The sequence below is a fragment of the Crinia signifera genome, chromosome 5 (genome assembly GCF_055691185.1).
Source record: "Crinia signifera chromosome 5, ASM5569118v1, whole genome shotgun sequence".
Taxonomy (NCBI): Eukaryota; Metazoa; Chordata; class Amphibia; order Anura; family Myobatrachidae; genus Crinia; species Crinia signifera.
The window spans coordinates 269,518,835-269,535,364 of record NC_139221.1 but is presented as its reverse complement, the minus strand read 5'-3'; the positions used below and the strand labels follow the sequence as shown (position 1 = coordinate 269,535,364).

Here is a 16,530-nt window from a genome sequence, read left to right as displayed (position 1 = left end):
ACAAGCCTGGAGGTTTATGACACTACTGTCACATTAAATGCCCCTTCTGCTCTTTCTCGACACGTTAACAAGTAGACCAACATCTCTCTGTCATAAGGTAAAACCTGCACAATCCTGGTCAGCACAGGACTGGCTTACCCGGTATGTTTTTTTGCAGGCCTGATTCTCTCCTGAATGCGGTACATACTGTATATGTGCTGACACCATTTGCACATCCGTTGATCTGTGGAGCACTGCTAGTGCAAGGTAAGCTGTAATTCAGTTTGTAATTCACTGCGTAATTCAGTTTAATGCATTTTTGCCTCCTAATCCCACACCCAAATGTAAATAAATTTAAGAGCTGTTACCTGCTACAATGGCAACTGTGATGAAAAAAAGACCTAAATTAAATGTATTCCTATTCCTCCCAAGATTTGAAGCACTGAAATCGGGACCTGCCACGCCCCAGCAGCTGGGCAGCCACCGGATCCCTCCTTCCTTTCTGCCATGAAGAGATGTCGTGCACAGGCGCACAACATCTCTTCAGCAATCACGGCACAGAGGTGATCTCCGGCACCCCCTAACTTCCCTCCCACAACCGCAGGACAATACCACCTGTCGGAGGGATAGCAAGACAGTCTCCAAATAGCGGGTCCCCCCCCCTTCCCCTGTAATCGGGACAGTTGGGAGGTACTGTATAGTATTTCTCATAAATAAACCTAATAGGAGAATGGTAATAGGAAACAGGCAAGGAAGATGATTTAGCAATAGAATGTTACCCAGATACGAATATAGCTGTGAAATAAAACATAGAGCAACTTAATACTCACTATGGGGCTGGCATTGATGTAGTCAGAATGATCATGGCTTTTCTCTGTCTTTAGAATGATTCTGTTATGGTCATCTATAAAGGAGAAAATAGTATCATCATTAGGCATAATTGAATGAAATGAGCATTGTCTGGATATCAGCTATCCCTTAAATTACAATTAATAGCTCAATATGGACCAGCTTGTCCCTTCAGTGAGATAAACTAAATCTGAAAATACTTGCAAATGATAACTCTGTCTTGGTTTATATTCAAGAGACAATACGCCTGTCTGGCCTTGGCCACTGTGTAGCTTCAAAACACAATCCCTATACTAGCTACTGTAAATATCAGAACTGAAGCAGATGACATAGCACTGGCAGATAAACATCTATAGGGGGCTACATAGATAGTTACTTCCCTTGTGTGTTCTGTTAGCTACACTATGCATTACAGTCAGAGGAGTAACTCTGGGAGGCAATGGAGTCATCTGCCACCGGACTCCTGCTCCCATGGGGGCACCTCTCCTCCACTGTGAGTTTTAATCAGTTAAGTGAAAGCCATCAATATCGCTTCTGTGGCTGACTCTCCCCTCCATATTGCAAGTGTCAAACCCTGTATTGGAACCCATGACCTGTCTAACTGGAGACAGGCACTTTACTGATTGAGATATTTAGGGGGCAAAAATATTTATCTTGTCTCCGGGCAACTGGGAAGAACTTACGCCACTGTCTGTGTACAGTACAGACAGACCAAAACCAGACTCTATGACCAATTAAGCCTAAACTATTGAACATTCGACTAGACATCATTTGGTTCAGATTTACAGAAGCAGCTTGTCAAAACTGTATATAAAAGATGGTCTTCTTGGAATGAAATATAGTTAAATGACGCTTCAAACTGCAAATACAGACTGCCATCTACAGTTATGTGGATAATGCCACCAAATTATCCCTGTAGCAACACTATAAAATGCTTTTATAATGTGGAAGATGTACGGCAGCAAACTCTCTTTCATTATCACTCTTTATGTCCCTTCCTGCTTCATGTACGCCTGCTGGTGGCTGCATTCTTCTGCTGTGGTAAAGTGTTCTAATTGGTGCTGTGAGTTGGGATATTTATATCTCACAAACTGACTCCCTTGTGTTCTCTTTGCTACTAGATCCATTGTGCAGATTCACAGAGCATAGTTTAATGCTAAGCCAACTCAGTATGGCTCTCTTCTATATTCTCATGCCGGTGCCATCTTCATGATTTACCCAGAATAAAGTCTAATAATAAACAGTAGAAGCTTGATCACGCATGCAGTATATTGCTCACGAACTGCATGCAGTGAAAATACAGTATGTGTATATTTACACGTGTGCACCTTCATGTGTATGCTGCTAGTTATCACTTGTGGTATCACTCTGGGTAGCCTGCAGCTCTGCTGACACCCATACCTGACATTTGCCAATGTGAAAGTACAACATTGCAGGCCAGGTATGCTTCTTAACCCTTTGCATGCCAAGCTAATTTGGCAAAACAGGTTTAAAAATTTCCATGCAAACATTTCATAATGACCTGTAATGGTACCTTATATAGGAAATATAATCTTTTTTACACAACATTTTTTAGTTGAATTTATATAACAAATGTGAGTGACGCTGGTAATTTCTTGGGGGGTATTGGGGGTGATTCAGGTTGGTTTGCAAAGCACATTTGGTTTGCTAATGGACAAAAGCATGTGCACTGCAGGTGGGGCTGCAGTAGCGCACGCAGGGGGGGTTTCTGAGTACCCAGAAACCCCCCCAGGAATCTAAGGGCCCTAGTCTGAAAGCTTAGGGTCCCCTCTTTCCATGGGTACAAGAATTTTAAAAATCGGCCCTGGGGAACCGGAGATATCTGACTTCAAAGGAGTGGTCCCCGTCCAAGCCTGTTAATTGCTCTTCCCAGTCAGATGTTTCAGGTTCTGTTTGACTTAGAGTTTTTCTGAGGGTATATTACAAAAGCTGGGACTATCTCCCTTTGATGGACACTAGTAGCTTGTCTCTACTGTTCCCAGAACCAGAGATATCAGCCTTCCATCAGCTGGTTACTGCTCCAGCTCCACACACCTGGTATGTAGTTTTATATACTCATTGGCAGATTGCTCTGCCTCCTGAACTCTGATCCCCAGTCCCAATCTAGATCCAGGAACTGGAGATATCTGTAGTCAAGCAAGCTGTCCTTCCACCAGAAAATTCTGATAATAAGCTCACTCCACTATACACCCCTCCTCTGCGTATTAAACATCCTCTACCACCCTGGAAGTTATGTATCAGGGTCCCTTCATTCAGCCCAATGCCCTCTTCTCCCACCATCTGTGCAGTAAAGGGGTATTTAGTGGAAATTACTGATCCAGGCCCTACATGCTGAGTAGTTGATATAATACCCCCTACCACCTGCGGGACATCAAAGCTTCCGCTCATAGCACCCCTTACCCCTACCGCTGGAGGATCGGTAGGGGCCCCAATACATTGCTATGCCCAGGGGTCTACACTGCTGTTTTATTTATTTATTTATATATATATATATATATATATAATTATTAATCTACATTTGGTCTATTTATAATACTTTAACTGACTCGGCATATACTGGATCACCTAAGTGTCCATCTCCGTGCTTTGCTCCGCCCCTCTCTGGAAACCCCCTTCTGAAAATCCTGCGTTTGCCACTGGGCTGATGTAACATGTGCAGAGAGAGTTACATTTGGGTGGGGTCTCTACTTCAAACCGATCTCTATATTGCAGTTAAAAATGAAAGCAGCCAGTATTTACCCTACACAGAAACAAAAAAACTCACCCAAATGTAACTCTCTCTGCCCCACCTGCAGTGCACATGGTTTTGTCTATTAGCAAACCAAATGTACTTCGCAAACCGACCTGAATCACCCCCATTATGCACATCTCTCACAGAGATGTTGACACACAAAGGGTTAATCAGATGCAAATGAAATACATTTTGGCATTCAGGATAATGTTTATATGGCCCAACTCCATATTATCTACATGGGCTTCTATTGCGACACACTGAGAAAACAATTCACTTGTTTCTACTACAACATTGTAGACTTAACATTAGCATCCTTACATAAATGTATTATTAGCACAAGTACATAAGGACTAATTCAAGTAGTAACCCAAATCTAATTATTCCAGTTGTAATGCTCTTAAATGACAATAATATTATAAATAGTAATAATAATAATAATAATAATAAAAAACACAAAACACCTCACACTGGGTTATGGTGTGTACACACGGTGAGAGTCCTTTGCTATTCGACTAATGCTGTGTACACATAGTACAATTTGACATTTGATTTTGACTATGTAGTCAAAATCGAATCGGGATAGCATATATATCATATGGAGATAGAACATGTTTTTAAGCTATTTAATTTAAACTTGTTTTTAAGTATATTAATTGGTTTCCAAGAAAAGTACAGTATAAACATATACAGTATATACAACAAGGAAGAAAGGAGGAGGGGAACTAGATTCTCAGAAATCTAGGAAATAAAACATTGCAAAAATGATAATAATGTACATTCAACCAATGGTAAAGTTTAATTAAGAAACTAAAAAAAAAGATTTTTACAGGTCAAAGGGGAGAAAGGGAATAAAAGGAAGAGTAAGAATCACCGCAGCTATGGATGAGTAAATAGTTGGGGGGACTGGATGGATAAATCTGTCTTGTAGCAATGGAGCCCCCTTATAATATTCAGTCCAGGGATTCGAAGGAAAATAATATTTGGTTGGCATATTGGAAATGGTACAAGTATCGCATATTATAGACCTCCCATTTTCTGTTGACGACAGAGACTAGGGAGGCGGTTCCAGAGTTCCCGAACATAGTGAGATATGGAAATTTGTGGCACGGAGTATTTTGTTTTATCACATACAGGTTTACAACTATCCGGAACATGACTGCCATCCAATGGTATTTATATATTTAGACAATACCGGTAGAAGAAAAACATGGGGCCTCATACAAACAAATATTTTATTTATATTTTAATTTTGTCCTCCTGCTGATATACAGTACTGTACATTTCCCTGGGTCCACTAAGTTTTCTAAAGCACCTTGGGCAGTTTTTAATGGTATATTCACCAATGAGCCCTTTGCCAAGCACCTGTAAAGCAATACATACATGCTACTGTGGTGACAGATCGATTCTTTGCCGCGTTCTCCTCCTTCAGCGCAATGAATGTTGCATTCAGATCTGCTTGATATGCGCACAGAGCTTCCCACTCTTTCTCCAGACGATTCTTATTCTTCAAGTGATCTTCCATATAAGACTGGAATAAAAGCAGAGACATTGTTATGTGCCGTACGCTTGAACAGTCAATCTGCATTTAAAATGATTGTGCTGTTGCACTTTACCATGTTCCCAGTGAGTGGGATTATCAATAAGATGTTGGTACTTTCATGATTACAGGGAGAAATTAGCATTCGGTCTCCTTTTAACAGCCATAGGTGGCATCGGAGTGCTATAACTAATGGCACAAGATATAAAAGAGAAACACACGTCTTGAGCCCTTTAGCACTCCCCGTGGCCATTCCTGTGTCTTTGAAGGCTATGCTAATGAGTAGCATTACAGTAAAGAAAAATATGAACATTTGTGCGCTTAGTGCTACAGTATGTTAACAGTGGCAATTTTATTTTTCTTTACAAGGTCATAGTGACATTATTAATAGCACTCTGCACTATTATTATTGCTTATTTAATGCCGCTGAAAACACATCACTCCCTGCACCATTGGAGCTTACAATCTAAATTCTCTAACACACAATCACACAGGGGTACAATTTAGTCAACAACCAATTAACCTACCAGTATGCTGTTAGGTGGTGGGTGGAAAAGGGGAACACAATGGAAACTCAATGCCCAAAAGATAATTAAATGGCTGCAGACTATGAAAATACACTACATCAAACTACTATTACTGTAGCATGCTTTATAGTGGTATGGCTTCTGCAAGTGAAAAACTGGTATAGGCCAGATACAATACGTGATGTTCTAGGTCTCAGAAATGTAAATCCTGGAGGATAGTTGGCATTTAGTTATTCATTATAGGGCACACGTACTATGCCTTGTAGCAGGGCTGCCGTCAGAAATTGTAGGGCCCAGGACTGCCAAAATCCTGGGCCCCACCGACACTTCCCCTACCAACTCCCTTCCCCTACCAACCCCCGCTGTGTATTAAAATTATATCTGTGGCCGTGGCGGTGGCAGCAGCTTCTCAGGTCCTCCCGAGTCCTCCGGCAACTGGCACGCTGGACGCCCGCACTGTAAGCTGCGCAATGATGTCACACCATGCTCGGCTTACAGTGCGGGTGCCGAGCTGCCCACTGCACTGCTTGTGTATGTCCCCGGGCAATGGGCAGCAGGAGGATATGGCCGGTCTGGGGACTGTCTATGTGCGGCTCGCCACTGTGTAGTGGGTGAGGGACGGCTGTAGGGGATGGGGGTTCTGGCAGGCTGCGGCCCAGGCCCTACTCTTTGTCAGAGCGGCCAGGCCCGGGACAGTTGTACCCATAACACCCCCTTGTCGGCGGCCCTGCCTTGTATATAGTACTAAGCCTTGGAGAGAGAAAAAGTGGACAAAGTTAATGTACCAGCCGATCAGCTTTAACTGCCATATCACAGGCTGGTTTGAAAAATGACAGTTGGGAGTGGGTTGGTACTTTTTCTGTCTGCACTTTTTCTCTCTCCAAATGGTTTAAGTGCAACAAATTTCCACATTTCTACTTCACTGCATGTAGAAGTAAGAATTACCAAGCATTCTATCATTCACAAAATACTCCAAGGATGCCTGAGGGGCCTGATATTGTAATCAAGGGTGAATGCCAGTTGGCATCTTTTGTGCCTCTTCATCAAACCTGCTGTTTGATAATTTGTGTCCACAGCATGAAGCAGCCCTGGTGGAGGTTGAGTACTGTGCCCTTTCTATTAACTACAAGAAAAAAAAAAACTAATTAGAATATTTGATTGGTAAATAAATTCATAGTACCCTCATATGCCACTTACAGTACTGATTTTAATTATGTTTCAATTAAGTTATTAGACATGCAGAATACTGATGTCTGTTACTGGAGTCGGAACTGTCTGGCGGAACTCAGTCGCAGATAGCATATGAAATGTATTCTGCTGGATGACACCTACACAACTTGAAGGAACTGGTCCTGGTGCCCGGTGCAAGTCAATAAATGCTTATAATCTAATATTCCCACTTGTAAAGAGTTTAATTTTGAATGTATTACAAATTGCGTCAGGCAATTAGAGCACAGGAGATTTAAGAGTTAATGCACATAATTCAATGGTTCTTATGGGTGGCTGCAAACACACCAGATTTTAATTAACTCTCTGTTTCAACACAGATGGCTAAGTCAAACGACTGAAGCAGATTAAAGGATTTTGCTAACACTGGAATATCCATGAAATCTGGCTTGGTTGCAGCATTGATGACAAGAGATGACAACTGATTAACACACAGTACAGACCCACTTTCCGTTTCACTGGGCAAATGGCACAGTACATTCTTTTAGACGATAACACATTTTAAAGGCTTGTTTTAGCAGCTGCATACTTGGAAATTAATATTGTTTTAATAAGAAAATGTTTGTTGTGATACTACATGTGCCAGCATGTCCTGCCAGTACATACATATTACTGAAACGTGTAATTCCACAAACGGAGAACCACAAGTTGAATACACCTGTTAAGTTGTCAACCAATAGCAATATGCAGTTTTTGTGCCACCATCCAGATGGTTAAGTGACTAAAGACTGTCATCACCAAATCCAGTGGGATCAAGACAGACACCAAAGAGCAAGACAGAGGAAGCACAAAATAGGCAGTGATCCTGATCTGAATTAGGAGTTGTTTAAGCAAGTCTAGTACAGTTTAATGGGAAAATGCGGATATGCTCATAATAGTGGATCGGGAGACCTCTGAGCAGATGGGGCAATGCTATCAAGCCCCCTCTCCTTCAGGCCCTAGCATCTCATGGACTTCTCCAGCAGTAGTTAAACCACAGTGTTCTAGCTTCTCTTACCGCTATGCTCTGTCAAGTTCAATTTTCCATGCTGTATGCCCAAAGTTTCACAATATGTTCTAAGCCTTAGGGACAGCTACGTACGCCAAAGAGAAATCTTGAGCAGAAAGGTGGTTAGCATAAGCCAAACATCATGGTAAGGCCAGGAAGTTGGTTGCCCATTAATGGTTGGATGACAGGACTTCTATTTTCCCATGTCAGTGTTAAGATTGCTTTAGTCTTGTCGCCTAGCCTTAATTTTGTCTGTGTCCAGTTTATCTTTTCATTTGACCTCTGGTATTTAGGGCCTTATTCTGCTCGGTACGGTGGGACCATAAACGGGCAGATCGTTTTTTTTTTCATATGCGCATGCGTAGCTTTCGCAATGCGCAGGTGCGGCGACCTCACACCGCTCACGGACGGGTCTCTCCGTGCGAAAAAACCTGTCCGCAAGAGTACGGACATTGTGGGCGGCATGGGGGCATTTTTAGGGGAGAGGCCGGAATAATGAGGAAAACTGGGCGTAAACATGGACGTACACGGGTGTGTGCACCAAAAATGTACAGTGCTACAACCGCTCGATCGGCGAACGCACCGTGCATTTTGGGCCAAAAACAGGCGGACGCCAAAGATAGCTCCAGACCACCCCTAGAGATAGCCTGCCCATTATTGATGATCCAACCAAATCACCCCAAGAGTATATGATATTCCTGAAGAACAAAAAGAACACCAGGGTAATGTCAAAATTAGGAGTCATGTGCACTGCCTAATTACAGTGTTTGTGATGCACTACTAGTTTACTGTGCATGGGATGGTTGGAGGATGGTAATGCGGAAACCTTTTCTCTCAAAGGGAAGTGAAATGTTTAATGGGCACCCGCCACTAGAGGTCGCCCACCAGAAGCAATTCAAGTGTGCTGCTGTAATGACGAGCATGCTGTCGGCGCCAATACATATACAATCAGAAATTCATTTATGCTTGGCCTGCATTTGTTATGGATGCATTTTAAGGATGTAATTTCAAGGATGCATTTAAAAGCAGAAATTAAATCCCATCTCTCCTTTCTTCACAGGTAAAAGCCATCTTCACATTTATATATCTGAGTTTGCCATCTCTCCCTGGCTATACTTATCACATACCAAGAAAGTTTGCCTGCAATTGTTATCTTGTATGCAATGTAACACCCCTTTTGTTAATTAGATAGCTGAACATCCTGATGAACACACCTCCCCCTGTACCACTGCCAACTGACGAAGAGAGTGTAGTATTTAAGAGCATTATTGGCAAGGCCTTGTAATCTTGTAATCTGGTGGGACTGCCATGTATCTCTCCTATCTCTATGTCAGTTTGTCTCTACCCAGTTTGTTTAATCCCTGTTGTTTCCAGGGCCGCCGACAGGGGTGTGCTGTGGGTACAGCTGACCTGGGCCTCGGCCTCTGGAGGGGCCCGGGCAGCTGCCCACAGCGACACCTCCCACCCCCGTGGGCACACAGCGCCTCCCTCACTCGGCGCCCCCCCAGCCAGGCACGCATGATACACAGTGCAGGGGGCGCAGTGGGTGCGGTGGAGGAGTGCGGGGGACCCAGACTGAAGGTCAGTCCTGGGCCCCAAGATTACTAGTGGCGGCCCTGGTTGTTTCTAACTGTAAAGTGCAGTGGAATATACTGTGCTACAGAAGAAACTGTAAATAAATAGATAAATATATAAGGCCTACATTCATGGTTTGGCCTTCATTTGTTAAAAATGCCATTATAAAGATGCAGTTAGACGTTAGAACCAAAGTTTGTACTGGATTTGGACTTTAGAATACTCTGGAATCTCAAATTAAATCAGTTTCACAAACACCGTAGCTCAGGATCATTATGTGGCCTCTCCTGCCATGAGAACATATGGACCAGGCCTGCTTAGGGTTACCACCACCTGTCGCGGATGCCTCCAGACAGTCTGGTATATTAAGACCGGAGGGATAGCATTCCAGGGCTATAGAATGTCCAGGAATAGGCAGCTATTCCTGCACATTGTATAACGCCACCCCTCTGGATTCCAGATGCCAGCATCGCCACTGAGAGGTGGGACCGGGTTCATTTTACCCGGGCCTGTCAGGGGGCCCGGGCCAGGGGACACACAGACACACTTTAAAAAAAAAATTTAAGGCAGCGGTGTAGCGGCAGTGCGGGGGTGGCGGCTGGCCGGGCGCCGGTGAGAGCGGGTCAGCAGCGACAGCCTGTGTCACTCTCACTCACTGTGTGCAGTGCTGCAGACAGTGACAGAGGCCGGCATCCACCGCTGCAGAGCGTCTGCAGAGAAACTCTGTGTGTCTGCAGAGCACAGCACTTGACGTGAGAGGGGAAGGTCGGAAGGTCAGGTGCACGAAGTGTGGCATGTGACAGGGGAAGGTGAAGTGGAGGCTGGAGTCGGAGGAGCTAATGAATCTGTCTGACTCCAAGTCTTGCCCTGTAAGTTCCTTTTTTCTGCCCTGCCTGTCTTAATACTTAATTGTTCTCCATAAATATATATATTGATAATCCAATGAAGAAGGCACACAAGCAATTATGGAGAAATGACTGCATTAGCACCTACCACTTGCAGGGTCTCCCCCATCCTCCGGGGCGATACAGCATAAATATACACTAAAAAATACATTTACTTTCCCATATAAATACCCCCACTGTAGTCCCCGCTGGGCAACCAGGTCCATCCTACCAAAAGTGTTCGGCACCCCTCTTCCCGTATCGCGCACAGTAGGAAGTCAGGGCACAATCACATGCATTCCACTGCTCCTCCTCTGCGTTCCACTGGCTGGCAGTACCCAGCTCATGACAGGTAGATCCACGGCACCCAGCTGTAACAGAAGAGGCGGTTTTAGACCCGTGAATGGGTGCCGCGGATCTGCCTTTAAGATGTAGCTGGATACTGCTGGCCGGTGGAAAACGGAGGGGGATCAGTGGAACGCACGTGAGTGTGCCCTGACTTCCTACCAGAAGTACGGTGCAAAGCACATCCGTTAGGATCGACCCGGGTGCCCGGCGGGGATGGAGAGATGGGACTACAGTGGCGGTATTTATATGGGTAAGTGAATGTCCTTTTGTGTGTATATTTATGCTGCCATGCTCCTGTGAGTGGGTTCTCCTCATGTGCTAAACACGCCCTTAACATGCCGTGGTCACCCCCATGGGGGCCCCTGGAAGTTGATGTACCGGGACCCAGCATTTCTCTTGGCAGCCCTGGATGCCAGTCTTAATAACCAAACCGTATGGAGTCATCCCAGCTGGTTGGTACTACAACTCCTCCAGCTGAGAACAACTGAGAAGCAGCAGGCACATTTCATTCTGCCATTAATGTGCACCCCTCATTCTCACACCCATACAAACTTCTCCTATGAGACCAGGACATTTAAAATTTAATAAAAATAATATGCTATGCTATCCCAGTTTCACGCCTTTTGTTGGTTACTTGCAAATTTGTTCTTAGCGTGTGCTTTTTTTCTTACAGCGTACCTCCGCCCCACCGAGTGTTGTTTCTGTAATATACACCTCCAGTGATTGCACACCCTGCCAGAGCTACGTACACATTTATACACAATACATTGTGTAATTAAATAACCACTGATTTGTTACATAAGAATTTGAAGAACATTTCCTACTCGTATTATTCTAGCCAGGGGCATAAGTTCATATGAGGCATGGTGCCCAGGGGCGGTATAGATAGTGCCCCCCCCCCCCCACACACACACTGCATTTGTGGCTACTGTATTTGCTAATAAACTATATATATATATATATATATATATATATACATATTGTTCCCTCTAGAAATGTGCCTTCCCGAGGTAGACCCAGCGGGGTCTGCAACAGACCGGTAGGTAAATGGGCAGCACTCCGGCGACTTGGAATAACTGCGAACAACAACTGTTTGAATCTACATTAATATGCATAACATAAAAAAATATTTAATCCAGACAGTCTTACTTTTGCTCTGTAGCTGTGAGTGACACATGGAGCGAAAGCTTACATATTACATATCCCTCCTCCGCATTGGAGCACAGGCTATAGTAATACACGCCGTTGCCGAGTCTATGCTATGTCGCTCAGCTGTCCAGACCAGCTTTGCAGCACAGCCACCTGACGTGATGTATGTCAGTGCACTGACTGCAGCAGGGAGGGCAGTGGCGCGGATTGGATCCGTATTAGAAATCTGATCCATGGTGAGTACCTGCTCTCTGTGCCCCCTGACGGCTAACACCTAGCAGCAAAAGTCTCCATTGCCTTCAGGAGTTACGCCACTGATCTTAGCAAATCCTAGATGTACACAATGATTTAAAAAAGTATTGTGGCTTTTGCACTATTGGGTGTATTCAATTAGTCCAATATTTGATTAGCTGAAAAAAATGGACTTAATTGAATACATGGTAAAAAAAAAAAAAAGCTGTCATTTTATTTATTTATTTACTACAATTTATTTATATGGCTCACACATATTCTGCAGCGCTTTACAGAGAATATTTGAATATTCCTGCCCTAGTGGATCTTACAATCTATATTCCCTACCACAGGTACACGCACACACAGACATTATAGGGTTCATTTTTTTGTTGGGAGCCAATTAACCTACCAGTATATATTTGGATTGTGAGAGGAAACCGAAGTACCCAGAGGAAATCCGCGCAAGCACGGGGAGAACATACAAACTCAGCACAGTTATGTTGATAATTTGACAACATGTTACTTACCATTCAATGCTCGTCGCCAAGCAAGCTTTCTCCAGCCTAACCAGCAGCAGAACTGTGACTTACAGAGGTAGCAGGCAGGGAAAATGAACAGCTGTCAGACTGTAAATGTTTATTCTCCGACTGATTTCATCTGCACATTACAGGTCTGCTGTTGTGATGCAAGGAGGAAGAATGCTTAGGAGAGTGTGACATGCGGTGAGGTAAATGGTTGAGGAGGTCATGGCTAGTACCAAAGTGAGATTTACATACCATATATGAGACCAAGGGTTTATGCGGGCATTAAATATGGGTGCAACAGTATAAACTGAGCTTTAAACAGAGATGTGCAGAAAAAATGTGCTTTTCGATCAAGTCTGAATTAGGCCCATAGACATTTGACTATAAAATGTTTTGAATAATACAAAGAAGATATTTATAATATCATATTTGTTTTTTTTAATATTATTTTTAAAGTAAAAACTCTGGAGTATGACAATAAAGCCTCTGCCTCACCTCTCTACATTCCATTTAACATAGTTCCCCATATACCATACTCTGGGGGAAATGTATCAAAGCTTGAAGAGAAAAAAAAAATGAAGAGAAATAACGTACCAATCAGCTCCTGAAATTTTTCAAACACAGCCTATAACATGGCAGCTAGAAGCTGATTGGTTAGTACTTCATCTCTCTTATCAAAACTTGGAAAGAGTTTACGCTCAATCTCCCACTTTGTCCTGAACACAGCAACTTCAGATGTAAAAGCACTCTCCCATGCTTAAAATAGATACGTTAAAATAGATACATTAAGCCACATCTTTATTATATTTAATATATTTTTTACTTTTTTCCACTAATTTCTTTAGGTGGCCTAAGTCGGTGGGAATTAGTGAGGCTGGTTTCACAATACAGCTGCATTTAGCTTGCTGCCAATCATTACAGCAACCATATAATAGTTAAGACAGAGGCATCATGATTTATGATGGGTGTGCCTCGGGGGCGGACTGCACCAGAGTGTCAGGGGGAAACACCAATATTACAGCTCCTCTGCAGCAGCAAGGAGCAGGGTGCTGGACTGTGACAATATGCTGCGTCTGGCTGCCTTCATTGAGAAGGAGCTCCTCCTACTACTACTAGCTGCAATGTCTTATCTATAATGGATGCAATGTGTGAACACAGGCTCCTGGGGTCAGTAGGCACACACATCCCACACCTTGCACCCATTTTATTATACTCACTGCTCCATTGGACCAGCCCTGGCTGCAGAGCTGTAAACATCACTGGGAAAATGGTCACCGCAGTCATCCTCCGGTGATGCTCAATAGAGATGTCACTGGGAATGCAGTACAGGCACCATCTTTCCAGAGACCTGCACAGTAGACCCTGGTACTATGCAAATATCTACTGCCCATGCAGAGAAGGGGTGGTGGCGATTGGAGCCTGCACACTGGCGTCCCGCCTCTGAGGAGCTGGCAGTGCAGACAGAGCCTCCGGGGGCAGCCCAGTATCCCTGGCAATGTTGGCCACTCCCTAGTGATAAAAATGCTGATGCCACACTCCTTTTAGATGCCTCTGAGTTAATAGGCTTATTAGGAACTTTGCAACAAAGCTAGAGGGATCTCTACGTCATCCCCTATACTGTCTATTTAACAACCTTTTTCAACTAACCATTTTGCAGACTGCACTTGTCAATATCACAAAAGGCACACACTCAGCAGCCAAGTCACCAATCATATATGACTTATATGTCTATAATATGCTTGTTGACATTTGGGAGATCCCTCCACGGTCTCCAGTGAATCATGTCATCATGCCCCAGTTTGGTATCCAGCAGAGTTCGCTACTATTCTAGTGTGTTCAGTTTATTTTATTCATTGTCAATGTGATTGTATGTATCTTTTTTAATTGCTATTAAATTAATTTAATTATTTTTTTTATCAAACAAGCGCCACTTCCTTCTCTTTTTTTGCTCGTCTATTTGGGACTGACAACCCCAATATCAAGTGGCAGCTCTTAGCCGAACACCCCTGGTAGCGCCTGCTTGTGCACCCTAGGGAGAACACATTGGGTGAGATTTAATAGGATGAGATATTCAGAAAGTGAGAGATTTTGGAAGAAATCTCCAGTTTTTTTAAAGCGGTAATCATTTACACTGCAAAATCAAACTGGTTTTGCAGTGTAAATGGTTGCCGCTTTAAAAAAAACCTGGAGATTTCTTCCTAAATCTCTCACTTTCTGAATATCTCATCCTATTAAATCTCACCCCTTTCCTCTTGAGTTCCCTACTCTCCCAGGATTCAGGGAGAGTTACACAAAATTATTGAGTGTAATGTATTCTTGCCAATATTCTGTCTGACATCTCCCCGGGAGAAGGCAGTGAGTGTAGCAGGGAGGAGGGTATGGAGCAGCATACTGGGGAATGGCAGAGTGGCTTATGCATGTCTGCAAATTTGCATCATTGCAGACCTGCCCGTTACACAATGCTGAGCTTACAAGCATTGTGAGAAAGGGGGCGGGGCCACAGTGACACGATTCCCCCAAATTGTATACTGTACTCAAAAATCACAAAACAAAATGAACTAAAGCCAGATATCAATAACAGAATATATAAGTACAACATAAGACAGGCCAAAATTGTTTATACAGTACTTTTGTTACTCTAGTACGATTGAAAAAATATGGTAAAAAACCATTTCCGTGGTGTTACTGCATTTCCAATATGTACAGTACTATGACCGAGGCGCTGGAATTCCATTGCGAAAGCTGGTGTTACTCTATAGAGACCTATGGGCTACTTTTCCCATTGATGCTGTCAAAGGGTTTTGATTGGATCTCTCCAAGCTACCCCCGTGGCTGCCCCATCTCTCTGCGCATGTGCAGGGGGACTACGGGTCAGAAACCCAGAAGTCCTGGGACTTTCCTATCGGGAGAGCTATCCTCTGCAGGGCCGCCATTAGTAATCTTGGGGCCAGGAACCGACCTTCAGTCTGGGCACCACCTGAATTCCCCTCCCCCCGCCTGGAACTCACCTTCACTCCGGGCACCCACTGCGTACCCGCACCATTACTTACAGTACCTAGCTGCGGCATTCCACGTCTCCTCAGGAGCACACACTGCAGTGCACAGTGCAGCCTGCAGAGCGCCGAGCCCCTCTGTGTCCCAGGCTTGGCGCTCTGCAGGCTGCACTGTGTATCGTGCATGCATGGCTGGGGGACAACCGGGTGGGGGAGGCGGTGTACTGCCGTGAGGATGGGGGTGTTGCTGTGGGCAGCTGCCCAGACCCCTCCGGAGGCCGGGGCCCAGGATAGCTTTACCCACAGCACCCCCCAGTCGGCGGCCCTGACCCTCTGCATAACTAATAACATATGTAAGTGCACATGTGACTATTTATCTTCCAGTAAGTAGCAGGATGTCCTGAAATGGTTGTTACCAGTACTATTTTTCAGCAGGAACCAGCAATAACTAAACTAAACTGGGTTCCTGAACCTGTTCTGGGCCAAAATGTACGTTCCGTAATATACATTTTATTTTAAAGTCACCTGTGATTTCCTTTGTTTCTAAATACAATATATACATATCTCTCTCTCTCTATTTTTATTTAATCAATTCATGCCCAGACCCAGAGTTCCTGGACCTAATTTTCCAGAAAAATACTGTACTGGTTGTTACATCCCGCCCTCTGAAAGCACATGGAAATATCACAAGTGGAAATAAATCACAGTGTCTCTCATCTTAATTTACGCCACTCATTTTTGCTCAAATTTATAAAGCATCGATACTGTAGCTTTGCTATAATATTCCACCTTCCTCGTAATACTGTAATAATGACGTTTTGTAATGCGTAAAAGGATTATTTAAATCCAATCAGCAGGTGCCAGGGATCAGCATGAGACAGGCAAACACTTTAATCCCTTTTTTCTTACAGCTCCCAGCTGCCCTAGGTGGTCGGAGAACTCTATGTGAGATAGCAGGATT

At 43.9% G+C, this 16,530-nt stretch overlaps 1 protein-coding gene across 1 annotated transcript in view; it reads right to left on the bottom strand.

The window, feature by feature from the left end:
- The window catches only part of PTPRN2 (protein tyrosine phosphatase receptor type N2), a 947,086-nt gene that overhangs the window by 71,687 nt on the left and 858,869 nt on the right, over positions 1-16,530 (bottom strand). The window contains exons 15-16 of the mRNA XM_083188999.1: positions 4,964-5,111; positions 810-883 (exon numbers count right to left, since the gene is read on the bottom strand). Of these exons, the coding sequence (XP_083045125.1) occupies positions 810-883; positions 4,964-5,111 (222 nt within the window). The remainder of the gene's footprint in view (positions 1-809; positions 884-4,963; positions 5,112-16,530) is intronic.